The sequence below is a fragment of the Zychaea mexicana genome, assembly GCF_025766255.1.
Source record: "Zychaea mexicana strain RSA 1403 chromosome Unknown BDB00scaffold_16, whole genome shotgun sequence".
Taxonomy (NCBI): Eukaryota; Fungi; Mucoromycota; class Mucoromycetes; order Mucorales; family Lichtheimiaceae; genus Zychaea; species Zychaea mexicana.
In genome coordinates, this window is record NW_026516679.1 from 22572 (window position 1) to 39241 (window position 16670).

The 16670-nt window shown below is 35.4% G+C and overlaps 1 protein-coding gene and 2 non-coding genes across 3 annotated transcripts; 2 read left to right on the forward strand and 1 right to left on the reverse strand.

Moving 5' to 3' along the window:
• The first annotated feature begins 4001 nt into the window (after window positions 1-4001).
• On the forward strand, window positions 4002-4074 carry BDB00DRAFT_t24. The gene has a single exon. It is a non-coding gene; the product is annotated as a tRNA-Ala (tRNA).
• Window positions 4075-10042: 5968 nt separating this feature from the next.
• BDB00DRAFT_t30 lies at window positions 10043-10115 on the reverse strand. Its single transcript has one exon. It is a non-coding gene; the product is annotated as a tRNA-Phe (tRNA).
• Window positions 10116-11366: 1251 nt separating this feature from the next.
• On the forward strand, window positions 11367-13480 carry BDB00DRAFT_810229 (uncharacterized protein). The gene is made up of 5 exons (XM_053122536.1): window positions 11367-11737; window positions 11792-11909; window positions 12132-12282; window positions 12984-13139; window positions 13197-13480. The coding sequence occupies exons 2-5, from the start codon at window positions 11823-11825 to the stop codon at window positions 13421-13423; spliced, it is 621 nt and encodes a 206-aa protein (XP_052982340.1). The 5' UTR covers window positions 11367-11737; window positions 11792-11822; the 3' UTR covers window positions 13424-13480.
• The last annotated feature ends 3190 nt before the right edge of the window (window positions 13481-16670 follow it).

Below are 16670 nucleotides of genomic sequence, written 5' to 3' on the forward strand. Positions count from 1 at the left end.
CTTCACGTATTTCTTTATGAGAAAGGACAATGCTTGCCATGCTGGAAAGGACTACGTAGTGAGAATTCAGACAGATAGAGTAAAAAGAAAGTTTATAATCAGAAATTTTCAGGTAGGAAATAAATAAACTATAAGTAAGATATGATCCTTGCAAACCTACAGTACTGTAGAAGAATAGGGTAGAGTATCCACATGAAGATCTAGCAAGAAGCATAATGAAATGTTGCACGAAATGGGGCGGCATAAAGTACGGAAGGTGATTTCATTCCATTATCTGTATATGAAAATAAAATATAACGAAGTGTTGCACGAAATGGGACAAAAAAAATCACAGCAAAGTTTAATAGCTTGTATCCATATGAAGATCTAGCAAGAAGTATAATGAAGCGTTGCACGAAATGGGACAAAAAAAAACCACAGCGAGGATCTAGTAAGAAGTATAAAGCGTTGCACGAAATAGAATGCAATCACCCTCCGCTATTACTTTATGCCGTCCCAGTTCGTGCAACACTCCATTATACTTCTTACTAGATCCTCACACATACACATAATTATACTTTGCTGTCGGTTTTTTGTCCCACTTCGTGCAACGCTTCATTATACTTCTTGGTAGATCCTCACGTATACACGCTACTATGCTTTGCTGTTATATTTTATTTTCTTATTCAAACAATGGAATGGAACCACATAAGATGGAATGGAATCACCCTCCGCTATTACTTTATGCCGTCCCAGTTCGTGCAACACTGCATTATACTTCTTACTAGATCTTCACACATACATGTAATTATGCTTTGCTGTGATTTTTTTGTCCCATCTGGTGTAGCATTCATATATACTCTATGTTGAAACTTCAAGTCTATGCGTTATAATGGAATGTTGTCATCTGTTGTAGATACCATTGTGGATTGCTTAATTATATATATCTGTAGGTACGGAACAAAAAAGTATATAAACCGATGATTCAAATCCATTGCTTGTAATAACTCATTCTAAATTTACTATTAATCATGTCCGATATCATTTCTACAAACGACTCCTCCCTCGACCTCATGCAGTTTGAATTAGACGTGGACATGCAAGGCAGTCTCGATGTATACAATACTCAGGAATTGAGCAAGGCTCTTCCTTTTGGTGACTTTGAAGAAGACACTACAACATCACCATCATCATCATCATCATCAGCATCGCGGTCTCCATCCTCCTCTGCCTCCTCTGCCTCCTCTGCCCCATCATCGCCATCACACCACGAAGACGGCAACGAGCACCCCGCCGCGGGTACAACCAAGACGAGGTCGTAGTGGTGCTGCGCGCCTATTTTTGGGATAGGCTTACAATCGAGCAAGCCGGCGCCAAGGTGAAGATGCCGAAGGGAACGGCATCAAGACTCATCTGCATCTACCGCCCCCACATGCCACCACCACCCAAACGGCCCCGTGCTCCCAAGAGTAACCACTTCTTGACGAAGGTTAATGATGGTATTCTGGAGGCAGCTTTACAACATCCGTAGTTTTTTTTTATTAATAAATATTTTTTTCTCTGCTGGTTGTCTCTAAACAAATACTTGCTTTATGTAACAATGGTGGGATACTTTTTATAATTAGCTACAAACTGTATCTTGCTTAGTGGGTTTAACATGGGTGACATTATTGCGAGTTGATCTAATGGATTTAAAGAAACTACTGTTTTTTGTCCCATTTGGTGTTACCTTACAAGTTCTGTTCAATAACAAATTCACAGAATTGAAAAGTATGAATCATTTTATTTATTGTACTTGTCCATACAGTATTATTATCACTCGATTTTTTACATCAACTATCACCATGTTATCCATCAAAAATTTAACGCTACTATACAATACTGACGTTGATATGCATGAAGAGGAGATAGAAGTAGACGACGTGTACCAAATCGTATCCGATGAATTTAGTGGCCATACTGGTGGTGTACACTCCCTTGTCTCGATGACCAAGATAAAAACTACATCGCAGGTACTTACAAAATATATTGGTCAATAATTCTGTAGAACATGATATGTATTCTATATATTTTATTAATTAATGGTTGGTAATTCACAGGAAATTTCTACATCCAAGGTAATCGATCCTCCAACGTCCACTTCGCCTGGTACTGAAGCTGCAGAAAACCAAACGGAATCAGTGAAAAAGGGAAGGGGAAGACCTCGCAAAAACCCTCCAAAAGAGCCTGTCATCCCAAAAAGTATGCTACTTACTATTACTAAACCTTACTTAATAACATTAAACCTCTAGTTGCTTCTGATATCTAATCCAAAACTCTTAATTCCTATAGGAGCTCATCGAGTGTATCGAGATCCAGAAATTATCCAATTGATCGATAGAATCCAAAATGTCACTTCAAACGCTGCAGAGGCTGGGCGCGACTTGTTGATCCCTGAACGAACCGTACAGCGATACTGGAAACGATTTGTCGACGGTGAGCCATATCTCCCAAGTACAATGGGCAAATCTCCCGGTCCTCCACCAACCTTGACACCCGAACACACAGCATTTCTCCAGGCGTATTACGATACCAAGTCAGATGCGACCCTCAAAGAAGCACAGCAATCGCTTGTTGATCGATTCGGCATCAGCATCACTCAAAGTGGCCTCCAGAAGCACCTTGTTAGCAAATGCGGGCTTACTATGAAGAAGTTGGAACGGATCTCTGAGTACCGCAACTCCGATGAAACGATCGCTTCCCGGATCAACTGGGCACACGCATTTGAAGCCAGTGGCATTAATTACCACAAATGCGTCTTTATTGATGAGGCTGGCTTCAACATGCACATCAAGCGTAACTTTGGTCGATCGAGACGAGGTGAGCCCGCCAAGGCCTTGGTTTCTAAGTCGCGTGGGGTCAATATTACGATCTTGGGTGCCATCACTGGTGAGGGTGTAATCAACTTGAGTCTCCGGAGACCTCAAGCGGTTGTCGCTTCCAAGAAACGCAAGACGCGTGACGGTGAAGAAAGGTGATGGGCAAAATCGGCACTCGGGTGGAGCATTTTATCGAATTTTTGGAAGTGATGATGAAGGTGCTCACCGAAAATGGTATGGGTGGAAGGACCTTGGTATTGGATAATGCCGCTATCCACAAGACTGATGAAGTTCGGGATGCCATTGCCAAGCAAGGATTCGAGATCCTCTTTCTCCCGCCCTATAGCCCATTCCTCAATCCAATTGAGGAATTTTGGTCAAAGCTCAAGGCAGGTGTCAAACACCATTTACTGACCACAGACGACACCTTGCTGCCGCGCATCATCAACTCCGCCCATGAAGTCACCGCCCAAGATTGCCAAGGATGGATTCGCCACTCCCTTACGTTTGTGCCTAGGTGTATAGAAGGAGAGAAGATGCTGTAGTTTTTTTTCATATTTTATATGTTTTTTTACTGCCCTTCTATATTTTTTCCTTTTACTTTTTTTTTCATATATATATATATGTTTTTTTTAATAAAATATGGAGTTGTCGAAAATCATTAACTGTCATGCTGAGAAAAAGAAGGCAAAACGATTACCATAATTACCCAACCGCCATTATGGATTTACTATTCTGCCATCAACCTGAAATTACGGCCGCCATTATGAATTTATTATTCTGCCATCAACCTGTAACTCGGCTGCTATTGTATTTTTTTCCTCCTGCCATTCACGAAAATCACACCGCTAATCACAAATACCCCCAACGACAAAGTGAAAAAAAAGCCCCGCCATAATGGGAAAAAAAGCCCCGCCAATCATTAGGAAAAATCCTGTAAGAAGAATAAAGGGAACTAACAGAAAGGGAAAAAGAAGTATGATAATCCCCAGATGGGGGGCAAGAAGAATTGTGGGAAGTTGGGGGAACCTGTGGATCAGATGGCCATCGCCGGTAGAAAGATCCGCCACCGAAATCGCCCATGATTAGCCAAAGCCAGAATTCATTCGTCGGAAATAGATAAATCCGAGAGGTGTTACACACTGCGTGTCATTAGGGCACACTGGGGATGTAGCTCAAATGGTAGAGCGCTCGCTTAGCATGCGAGAGGTACTGAGATCGATGCTCAGCTTCTCCATTTCTACTGGTATAATACTATTGTTGTAGCCTGATTTGGCTGGTCTTTCCTTTTTCCTTTTGTGATACCTGACCATCATTTAAACACGTAGTCACTTCTCGTTAACACATGATATTCAAGACGCGTAGTTGTCCATTGCTTGAACACATATTAGTCTCTCATCACAACACGTAGCCATCATAGCAGATCTAGGAGAATAAACAATATCTATAATTGTTGTTATAAATAACAATATTATGATATTTTATTATTCTGTCAAGCTAAGCTGCGTCCAGGTGTTCCTTGCTTAGAGGAGGGACTTGCTCACTACTGTTGCACTACTTAGAGTGTTTTTTTTCAAACCTAAGGGTTAAGATTAACCCTATTGGTTAAGAATCTTATAGTGTTTGAGAAATTATTTTTTTAATTAAAAAAATTAATTTCATCACTTATTGTAAACACTTTAAAGTTATATTACTTATAGTTTTTTACATATTTATAATTTCACTAAAAGCATAATACTAGGGGTTACCCTCCCTAGTAACAATAGAAAACATATAAATATCCCCTTCATCATCAAGCAATAAACATTATCTTTTCAAGTTATCTTTTATTCTACTCTTACTCTTTTGTGATCTCTCTTTCTATTGGCTACGGTACCTATCCACTAAAAGGACTCGACAATTGGTAGTAGAAGAACGGTTTTATGGACAATAAGGAACAACCAGCAAAGAAGTATTATAAAGACACCCCAAGTTTTCAAAAATTTTGTACAAGTCAAGACCCACTGTTGGACACCAAAGAAGAATTTACTATAAGACAAGAACTTACCCCAGAACTACCTGTACCAAAGATGAACGCTGAACAACAAGCCCTACTTCTACAAGCAATCCAGAAGTTGTTTGAAAAAGACAACTTGGCTCCAATATTTCGTGTGCGTATACATGAACCAGATATGTACTATAGTGACTGCAGCTTAGATGCTGCATTGAACTAGGTCTCGGCGGTGGAGCAATATCTGATGATGGCCAAGTTAGGCGAACATGAATGGATCGGATACGTGGTAACTTTACTATGTGGTGAGGCAGAAACATGGTGGCGACAAGGAGACCGGCTAAGGTTATAGTGATTATGCTTTAGTCTATTAGTACTAGTTGGTTATATAGCTAAGAAAAATTGGGATAGCTAAAATTAATTTTATTCAATTAATTTATGCATGATAGTCTTGGCATGCATACTTTTAAGAATTTCAAAAAAATAAAAATTGAATTTTTTTTATTATATAAAATAACACCTCAAAATACCAAGCGTAATTTATCTGCTATATATCTTTTATATTAACAGCACTTTCACAACAATCAATACAACATAGATCAGATTAACTTACTAACATTTCTTACTATAATGGCTGAATTCGTTCCTATTTTAGGAATAACCTTAATGCTCCTGATTGAAAGAGCTACACATCTTACTGAACATCACCAACATATTAATGATGTTAACATTATCGTTGACCACCTAAAGGATGAACTAGAAAAAGACTTAAAAAAATACAAAAATTGACAAAAAAACAAAGGACCGAAGCTGATCAAAGATTATTAGTAGAATTAGGGCATATGTGAGATTCCTCAAATCCTCAAATCGTCAATTTTCCGATACAATGTTAGATGGCAACATTTCCAGTACGGGTACCTCACAAGGTGGGAAAGAACTCCGGTTCCAGAATACTAAAGGACTATTCACATATATCTGTAAGAATTTCCACCTAACTAAAGAACAGGTATTAGAATGGTTTATAAAACATGAACATATTGGTTATCGAATTGAAAAGGCAATTGCATGTAATGAAGGTACCCCTGAAACAAGTGAGAAACATGTACATATATAGATACAAATGGATGAACGATTTGACACAAAGACAGCACGTAAATTCTTTACTATAGATGGTGTGACACTAAATATAAAACCTGGTGGTAATCCTGCAAAATCCATCAGTTATTGTATAAAAGGAATGAATTATATTACATACAATATAGATCCGAATTATGAAATTAAGACTAGAAAAATGCATCAACAATTACTTGGGTATCAATTAATTACAAAACAGCTTAATATGCGAAAGGCTACAGAGATATATCCAGAGTTGCTATGGATACATGATACTGTAAAATCAAATCTGAATAGTTACTTTCATGATGCTGATATAGAAAATAATCCAGGAAACAAACTATATATGTTGTCTATGTCTGGTATCGAAACTATGTGCATGAATTGGGCGCATGCGTTCGAAGCCAGTGGCATGGACTACTACAAGTGTATCTTTATTGACGAAGCTGGTTTTAATATGCACATTAAGCATAATTTGGGTCGTTCGCGTCGAGGTGCTCCAGCTAGGGCTTTGATTTCGAGGTCCCGTGGTGTGAATATGACGATCTTGGGAGCGATAACTGGTGAAGGCGTTGTCAACCTCAGCCTTAGAAGACCACAGGCAGATGTTGGCTCGAAAAAACGCAAACTCTGTGATGGCGAGGAAAAGGTTGTGGGCAAGATCAGTATGCGGGCAGAGCACTATATCAGGTTTTTGGAGGTGCTCATGGAAGTATTGAAGGAAAATAACATGGGAGGAAGAACTTTGGTAATGGATAATGCCACTATCCACAAGACAGCAGAAGTGAGGGATGCAGTGGCGAAGCAAGGATTTGATATCCTGTACCTTCCTCCATATTCCCCTTTCCTCAACCCGATCGAAGAATTTTGGTCGAAGCTGAAAGCCGGTGTCAAACACAATTTGTTGACAACGGATGATACGTTGCTGCCACGAATTGTTGACTCTGCTAATCAAGTCTCTGCGCAAGATTGCCAAGGTTGGATAAGACATTCACTTTCGTTTCTGCCTCGTTGTATCGATGGAGAGAAAATGCTGTAGTTTTATCTTAGTTATCCATGTTTTTTTCATATTTATATGTTTTTTTTTAAAATAAATTTTCAAATTGCAAAGTAAAAAACCAACAATGGCGGCTAATTTGAACCATTATAATTTTTTTTAATCTATAATTTCTATTAATCAAATAAATATATTATTAATATTATTAAATAAGGAAATAGTCACTATAGCAGTTGACTAAAATGACATTATTTTGATAAAAAAATTATTGCCAAGTAATAAATAATTATTAATTAATATAAATTATTGACTATTTCATCTCTATAAATAAATAGAGCTTTATTAGTACAATATATTCAGTTATTTCTAAAAAAGATATAATATGCATAATCTTTATAGTCCTAATTTATATATAAAATAGTTTGAATAATTTTTGAAAAAGCAATTATATCAGGAATTTTAAATATTTGATTTTCATTATTAAATTTTATTAAATTATCAGTTAATTTTATATAATAAGTTGGTAGAGCAATATTAACATTAATATAATAGAAATCACAATGATTTCTCATACCAATTTCTTCTATATATATAATATCATTTAAAATTTTCAATCTTATTATTTTTATTTTCAATATATCTTCCTAATAAATTTCTACCAATATATTTTAAAATTTCAATAAGTATTAAGTTTATGAAAATGAAAATCATAATCTATATTGTAAGCAAAGTTATTAGGATCCATTATTACCTTTTTGATTTCTTTTTTTTATATTTATAAATTACTCAAATTTTTATAATCAGTTATAATAGTTTTTGTATTAAGATTACTTTCTTTAATCCATGTATTATCTTCATCATTATAACCTAACCATTTAACATAAAATACAAACTTTCCTCTCTCATCTATCACATAATCTATTATTTTTTCTACTTCATATATATTTTCTTCATTTGCTTTTTCTTTGTCTTAATTTTCTTTCTTTTTTTGGTTATTGTTTCTTCTCTATTTATAACTTCATCTTCTTCATATGTCATATTTGTATCTTCTATATTGATATTTAAAATTTTTTCTTGTATATCTAACATTTCATTATATTCAGTATTAATTAACTGTTTATTCTTAAAAATATAATTTAATTTTGTTTCTTTAGTTGGAAATTCAAAACCATCATTATACCATAATATATGATGTGGTTGAACTTCTATCTGATAATCATTTACCATTTTCTATATATTTTTTAATATACAACATACTCTTAATTGTAAATTATAATATTTTTATCAGATATTTGAATTACTGCTCTATTATTATTAAAACGATCAAATTTAGATGCTAAAACTGAAAAATGATTTTCTATTCCTGATCTAAATGACCCAATTTTTTTATTATAATCTAATTCTGTTACAGTTCTATATATATTTTGCTCTTTTCGTATAGGATACATAAAATTTCTATTATTAAATGTATTACTACTATTATAATTATCAGTATGATCAATAAATTTTTCAAAAAATAAATCATATCCTCCATCAAAACTAATACAATCTGCTTCTGATATCTTATTTTTATAGAGCTTCATATTCAAAAACATTGTACCATCATTTCCTATAGCACATTTTTCACTATCTGATACATATATGATCATATTATTCATATCTGACTTAATTTATGTTCTAATTCCTTTTCCTTTTAATTTATATGAATATAATGTTTTGGATGATTCAGATGGATTATAATATTTAATTTTTGAATCATGTCCATCAAGAAATAATGTAACATTTTTAAATCCTTGTGGATTATTAACTTTTGCTGCTAAAATACGAATTTTAATATTTGAAAATAGTTCATCTAAATCTTTTTTTACAACTTTATTAATATTATTATAATTAGTAATCCAAAAACGTTTATATATATCATAAAAAGTAGAATATGGTATAAATTCATATATATCATTTCCAGATTTACCTGATACAATATAGTATAATAAAATTAAACCCTTTTCAATTTCTTTATAAGGACCAGGATATTCTCTATTTCCATATAAAATATTTAAAAAGTAAAATACAGGAATGTAACCCAACTGTTTTAAAAGAATATCTTTTATAATATCAATTTTATTATTTTTAGTTTTTTTAATTTCTGTTCTGTAATTAAATTTATTTTGTATATATAGCCATTCTGTATTTAAAAACATCCATTTGTTTTCTACTAACTTATAAACTTCTGATTGTAATTGTTCTTGAAAATTAGTAGTATTCATTGTTTTGTTCGATCTTTTAACTCTAGTAGAGCAATCCGGGAAATCTAATAACCTTAGAATAATGTCAAAGTTTGATAATAATAATTATATATATATTTTGAGCACTACTCAATATAATAAATAAAAACTCAATTTTTAAAAAAAAAGTAAAATTAATAAAAAATATTATTTCGGCTAAAAAGGATTACTTTGACTATAAGAAATTTATAATATTATAAAACAAAATAGTTATAAAGGCTTACCAGTTAGACCCCAATCATCTTTTATCCTAGTATGACACATAAATCTTATTACACCGTCATTGTAATTTTCACCTTATACCAATCACAAAAAGCAGGCCGCCATTGTAATTTTTAGCTTCTGCCAATTACAAAAAACATACTGCCAATCAATAGAACCCCGAACGCCATAGTAAGAAAAGAACCCTGCCATCATGAGAAAAAAAGCACCACCAATCATAAGGAAAAATCCTATACGACACTATGGCTATGTTGTAGCTAGATTTGGCTGGTCTTTCCTTTTTCCTTTTGTGATACCTCTCCATCATTTAAACACATAGTCGCTTCTTGTTAACACACGATTATCAAGACACGTAGTTGTCTATTGCATGAACACATATTAGTCTCTCATCACAACATGTAGCCATTATAGCACATCTAGTAACAATAGAAATCATATAAATATCCCCTTCGTCATCAATCAATAAATATTATCTTCCAAGTCATCTTTTATTCTTTTCTTATCCTTCTGTTATCTCTCTTTCTATTGGCTACAGTATTGATCTGCCAAAAAGACTTCAACACATATCGTGCAACAATCATATTAAAAAAACAAATGGTACTGCTCGAGATGTGGATTGAACACATGACCTTTAGATCTTCAGTCTAACGCTCTCCCAACTGAGCTACTCAAGCTTTGGTCGAGTGACACGATGTGTGTGGTGCCTTGAGGCCTCATTTATTTTGGACAAGCCACGGTGGGAGAAGTGGTGTATAAGATGGTATAAGTATATCTTATACCATTGGTATAAGAGTAGTATAAGACTAGTATAAGAGCGATATTGGTATAAGACTGGTATAAGAATAGTATAAGATTTGAGGCTAGGTTGGTCCCCCGATTTTTATCTCCTAAAATAAAATAAAAATTTTACAGCCTCTTCTCCTTCTTGTGAGGAGTGGCCCCCCTTCTTACTTTCAGTAGGATTATTCTCTTCAGGATGCACGGGGTTCAACTTAGCCTTCGCTTCCTGCTTCTCTGCTACATACTTCTTCCAAATTCATTATACAGTACCGACTGAGCGTAACAATGATGCTTTCATCAATAATTATGCTCCATCTGTTAAATATAACGACACATCATTCACTCAACACAACGATGATGCTCTGCTGAAAACTAGGGATCCACACGTTTCGGTTCGGTTTGGTTCGGTTCTTAAAGGGAACCGAACCGAACCGTCCAAAGCAAGAACCTAACTGACTAGAACCAATGAGAACCGTAGAACCGAAGAATCGAACCCGTTATGTATATAAAAAAGGCAAAATCCAGTATCTTTGAATGAAAGCTGATGTATGTGTGTTCAAATATTGCAGTATACTTGATTACTGCAGTAAAAAAGAATAGCTTATTATTATACATTGAACAGCGATTTCAAAATGAATAAGAGAAACAGAATGTAAACATTTAATATACAATATGGGTCATTGCATTAAAGCACAGTTTTCACAAAAAAAAGTAGAGCTTATAGTACTAGAGTAAGGTAGTATTACTAGTACAATACGTTATGGTAACATTGGAGGAATCAAACTACAACCAGTAGTACACACAGCTACTGTGTCTCTACGCATATATAGTGTCGCATAAAAGGCAAAGTGTCAATGGGTAAGATAATTCTGTTATGGGCCCAGGATGTGCAATCTCAGACAGAATGCACAAACTTGATTTGAGAATGGAAAGAGCCATGAAGCGTGAGAAGCAGATAATACGGGTGCGGCTGTGTTGGCTAGTCAGAAATAACTTTGAATAAAAAGTCCACTGTAAAAGCTGCATGACGCGATTTTCTCTTTACTGTTTCTTTCACAACAAAATCAGTTTAGACAATTGCTATGGCAACTTCGCTTTCGGCCTCCTCGTCCCACACAGAGCCATCAAAACGGCTACTCGTTGAATTGATATACTGCTGTCATGTTTGCTCTATAAGAGTAAAAGATGCACCAAACTTACGTCGCCATTTACTTCAAGTGCACCAACTGCATTTACCAGCAATACCTCGCAGAGAAAGACGTTTCGATACAAGAGAATACACTTTCGTCAAATTCACAGGGCTTTCAACACATGAAAACATGAAGCAGCGCTTTGCATGTCTGTCCTGTCTCGACCATTTTGGTGAAAATGGTAACTATCTTCAACATATAGACACAAACCACTTGCCTCTGGAATCATCGGCAGCATAGGCAAATGATGGATCAAATTCAGTAGCGGATTCATCAGTAGCAAACAACACCAACTCTTCTAGAAAACAACTGTTTTCATCGACTGTGAGTTTGTTGACAAACAAACGAATTAGTACGTTTTCATCAAAGAATTATCTTAATGTACCCAACACTCCCAAGATTCCCGAACACATGGTCAACGAACTTAAACCAGTTGTAGACATTCAACGTGAAAGTTTACCGGAATCTCTATTGGAGAATCTCAAAAAGTTTCAATATGTGCATCGGTTTCTCTTGAGCGCATTGGATCAAGAGTCGCAAGCTTTACCAAAATGGCTATGGCAACAAACGCCCCCTGCAGAATTGAGCAATCAAGAACATAAGCTGTGGAAAATGATTTGTTTTTCGTTGACCAGCTTTGTGCACAACTGTACTAAGACAACATTGGGAACAACTTCAGCTGCAATGACGCATATAGGAAAAGATTACGAAAGAACATAGTGGGTGTGTCAAATTGTTCTGGTATTTCAGACATTTGCCGATCAGACTGGCTTGCTTATGTTTGACTGGTGCGAGTGTGAAGTGAGGCACCACGCACTGGTAGACGTAGATCCGGAATATTGTCAAATAGGAACACCATGGTTTGCCAATGGTCTTAGATATGATTGGACCAGCATGAAGTATAAACAATATCTATAATATTGTTATAAATAATAATATTATGATATTTTATTATACTGTCAAGCTAAGGGGATTAATCCTTAACTGTAAAACCTTAGAAGGTTTTATCATTTAAGGATATATCATTGTTTAAAGATATATATGAAAAAATAAAAAATTAGATTATAATTTTTTTATTTTTGAAACTTTTAACTTTTTTTTTTTACTTTTTTTTTAATTCTTTAAAAGGTTTAGGTTTTGCATAACCTTTTTAAACCTTTAAAAGAGTTATTTCTTTTTATAATTAAAGTAAAACAGGCTAGGAGGTACGACGACGCCCAGTTCATTTAAAAATCAATAAAGTTAGATTTTTATTTGAACGCTTGACAGTATAATGAATAATAAATAAATTAGTAGTTTACCACATAATTTATTATTATGAATTAATACTCTAAGCTGCGTCCAGGTGTTCCTTGCTTAGAGGAGGGAAATGCTCACTACTGTTCCACCACCATAAGTGTTGAATTAAACATAATTGTTGAGATTAACCCTAATGGTTGAGAAACTTACTAAAAAAATTAATTTTATTATTTATTATAATCTCCTTAAAAGTGTATTCCCTATAGTTTTTTACCTATTTATTATTTCACTAAAAGCATAACACTAACGGTTACCCTCCCATGGAGCGATTAGTTATGGAAGGCTCCGTGGGACAACACAAGGAAAAATTACTGAAGACGATTGATGATAGCGTCAAACAGGTTCATAACATGCTCACCATGGTCAAGGGGATTGCTAATACCCATTTGAACTCAAGTTTGCAAACGTTTTCACAAACGAGGGTATACAGTATTCAAACGATCAGAGCGACAATTGCTTTATTTGAGATGCAGATGAATGACTAAGGAAAATTCGTCCACAGGCAAGCTTTGACAGCAACAATCCCAACTCATCACGAAGAACGAAACAAATGGCTTGGCGTCTTCAATATGGTTGCGTATTTGTTGATTGCTCTGGAAACACAGGTTGACAATTTGGCCATATTGGATGACGAACAGGAAGGAAAAATCAACATGGAAACAGAAGAAACAGTTCGGGTTAAGCTCTGCCCTGTTAACCCTGTTATGCAATAATGATACTTGATAAGAGGAATAAAAAAGATATATTGGTTTGCCTGAAGATATCATAAGAGTAAGCCATGCTGAATCTAGTAAAGTAGTATGTCATGGAGAAAATGCATTGTGGGTAGCAAAATAGAGGATTAAGTAATGATGCATTTTATGGGCAGAGAAAGCAAGCTGCCATCAAAAGAAGTGTTTTTTTGTTCTTCTCTTCTTTACTATTTTTCCCTCCCTTCTGCTTTTGCAGGTTTTGTTAAGTTTTTGAATAAAGTATGGCTTGCAAATACACTACTTCTTAGTCTTTAATAAGGAGTAGCATTGTTTGTAACTTCCATTATAGCCTACTTTATACTAACTACCAAAATCGCCAAGTGCAATCTTCTGCCTCTCGGTTCTTCGGTTCTACGCATACAAAACCAGTTCGGTTTCGGTTTCGGTCTGGTTCCGGTTCTACGGTTCTGATATGGATCCCTACTGAAGACTGCGCCCTTTGAAAAAAAATCGCAGCATTAATAATTTTTAATGGTCATGAGCAACACAAAAAAGGTAGAGGAGAGCACCGCGCGAAAAACCAAATGTCAAGTGGTTGGAAAACAGCTTCACATGTGGTAGCAAGCTATTGGGGTATTAAGTAAAAAACTAACGAGGTTGCATAGACTAAATTCAGTAGATATGCACTATTTGCCTGATCTGCATTCAAGGCTATACCATACTGGTAAATGAAAAGCGCGCTAATGCATGAGTGTGTTAAGAGCAATGCTATGGTTTTTGGTTACTTTGCTTTTAGGAAATAGATGATGGGGGGGTCACATCCGCACCTTTTTTTCACAATTTCATCTTACCCTATATAAACATCCCCTATAAACAGGGCTTACAGCAGCAACTCTGTCCCCGATTCTATGCAGAATGACACATCTTACCGCTCTTCAGGTTGAAGAAAAGCTTGTATAATATTGTATGCCGTATATATATCTGCATTATATATATTTTTTAAAATGACGTTTATCTACGAGCACAACGCAATAATGCGGTGGATGTATAAACATAATATATAACACAGTATATAAGGATTTCTTGTCCAGTAGTAACAGGAGCAAAGAAATGAAAACTGACCACTTCAGAAGCCATTAAGGGACAACTGCGGGGGTGACTTTTAAAGAAGAAAAAAAATAAAAAAAGGAATCATCTTAATTTGTTGTTCTTCGTCCAAATTGCATTCCCATCTTGGATTATAATCCAGAAAGAGTCGAATGCTTTTGTGTGGAATGTACCAGAATCAGCATTCTCGGTTTTCGCGAGGTTATCGTATACAATGAGAGCAGCATACCCAGCGTGCTGTAAATTTGGCTAGAGAAAGAATATCGCACAATGGTATATTAATTTTTAAGTGTTGATATTATTGTAGTAACCAGTTGATTCGTGAATATAGTAAGCACTATCTATCATAGCCACTTTTGAAGGCGAACAGCCTTTCCTGTCTGAAGCATCAGATAATATGGATATTGATGAAATGGATGTTGGTTATGACATTCTGAATGAGCCTTCAACTTCCTGTTCTCTTAGTATGTCGAGATAATTGATTGATAATAGCAAGAGGATAAGGTATTTTTTTATTGGGCGTATAGCTATTCATGATATTGATGCTGTTGAGTCGTCTCCTTCTTCCTCTCCTAGTATGCTGAGATAATTAAAGGATAGTGTCAAGGAAGTGGATATATGATTTATTGTTGAATGGTTGGATGGTATATAGTAGCTGCTACTAGTCGTCGTTTGTCTAGGGGTCGCAATCTGACCCGTGGGTCAAAACCAACCCATGGGTTAAGGACAGGTCAACGGGTCAGGTTGATGCTTTTCTGACCCACGGATCGACCTGTCCAGCCCTTGACCCGGCCCGTTGACCCGTTGTGACCCGTGTATACATATAATATGTATGAGGTACTTGTATTTAAGTAGTCAATCTTTTTGTTGGGAAGCATCATTAGTTGTCAATATGTCTGCTATAGAACTATTAACTATAGCATCAAACATACTTAATTCTTTTTATTATGGGATTATACTCTATATTCAACAGTATAGGATAAGTAAGCTATAAGCAATATATATGATAGGAGTAAAGAAGTAGCAATAGTGCAATGAGAAAATACAATAGAGGGTGGCAGTAAGAGACGCGATTTGACAAAAGACAGAAAAGGAATTGAGAAAAGAAAATCGAAGGAAGAAGAGAGAAGTGAAAAGAAAAGGGAAAAGGATTAGGGGCATATAGGGAAGTCGATTTTCAACCACACTTTAAATATTATGCTTTCTTTAAATCATATGAGCCCAAGCGATTTCTTTTGTGATGGCACAAAACCCTTTACCTTTAAGAATAATCACTCAAAATGTAGATGTTGCTAGCACTACTAGGAATTTGCGTGCCATCATCTTAGAGAGCTATATATATATAGAGTTTTGCACTTCCAGCGCTCAAGTTCAGGTTGATTGATACTTTCTTCATCACTACATTGAAATCAGTCTTGACCCATCAACCTGAGTTTTGACCCGTTGGGTTGAACAGGTCGGGTCGGATCAGCGTTTTCTTGACTCACGGGTCAACGGGTCAGACCCTTGACCCGACCCGACCCATCCAATTGCGACCCCTACGGTGGTGGGAGCGTTTTCTTTTCTATATATATTTTTAAATGATAATTCTCTCATAAAAAGCAGCTTTATAAGAATAGAGCATCACTGTTGTCATAACGAACGTTTAAAAAAAGTGCTCCTGGTAAGATTTTCAATTGTTTCGTTATAAGCATCTTGTTTTACGTTGTGTCTGCTTCCACAGTTTTTATATTTTTTTTTCCAAGTGCACGACAGTAATCTCACCAGATTTTACTTTTAAAACTAATAGAATGCTCGACGAATCTAGTACAACAAGTTAATTCAAATGAAAAAAAAATAAAATCAATTGATCAAATTAGGTAAACCAGACAGCAATTGAGTAGAAATGGAAGGACAGCAACTCTGCACACACGCGTTCTTTAACCTTGGCCAAATGAATTCGTTGCAGCATTGCCTCCAGTAATCAACCTGTATATTGCAGAAAACACTGATACTAATGAACGTTCTCTGATGAACTTTCTTAGTAACAACACCGCACAAATATATGAAGAAGAAAAAACGACGTAATCAGTTCAGTACGTATTTACTCTTGTATCTGAAAGTTTTGACCACTAGTATGTTGTTTCCCTTTTATCTACAGATCTAACCCTTATTCACATTT

Bases quoted from the DNA above. Each gene is read 5' to 3' on its own strand.
- BDB00DRAFT_810229 (XM_053122536.1), top strand. From the start codon at position 11,823: ATGGTCAACGAACTTAAACCAGTTGTAGACATTCAACGTGAAAGTTTA. The intron at 11,910-12,131 runs GTGCATCGGTTT...GAAAGAACATAG, and splicing joins ATCTCAAAAAGTTTCAATAT to TGGGTGTGTCAAATTGTTCT. The intron at 12,283-12,983 runs GTCTTAGATATG...TGGAGCGATTAG, and splicing joins AACACCATGGTTTGCCAATG to TTATGGAAGGCTCCGTGGGA.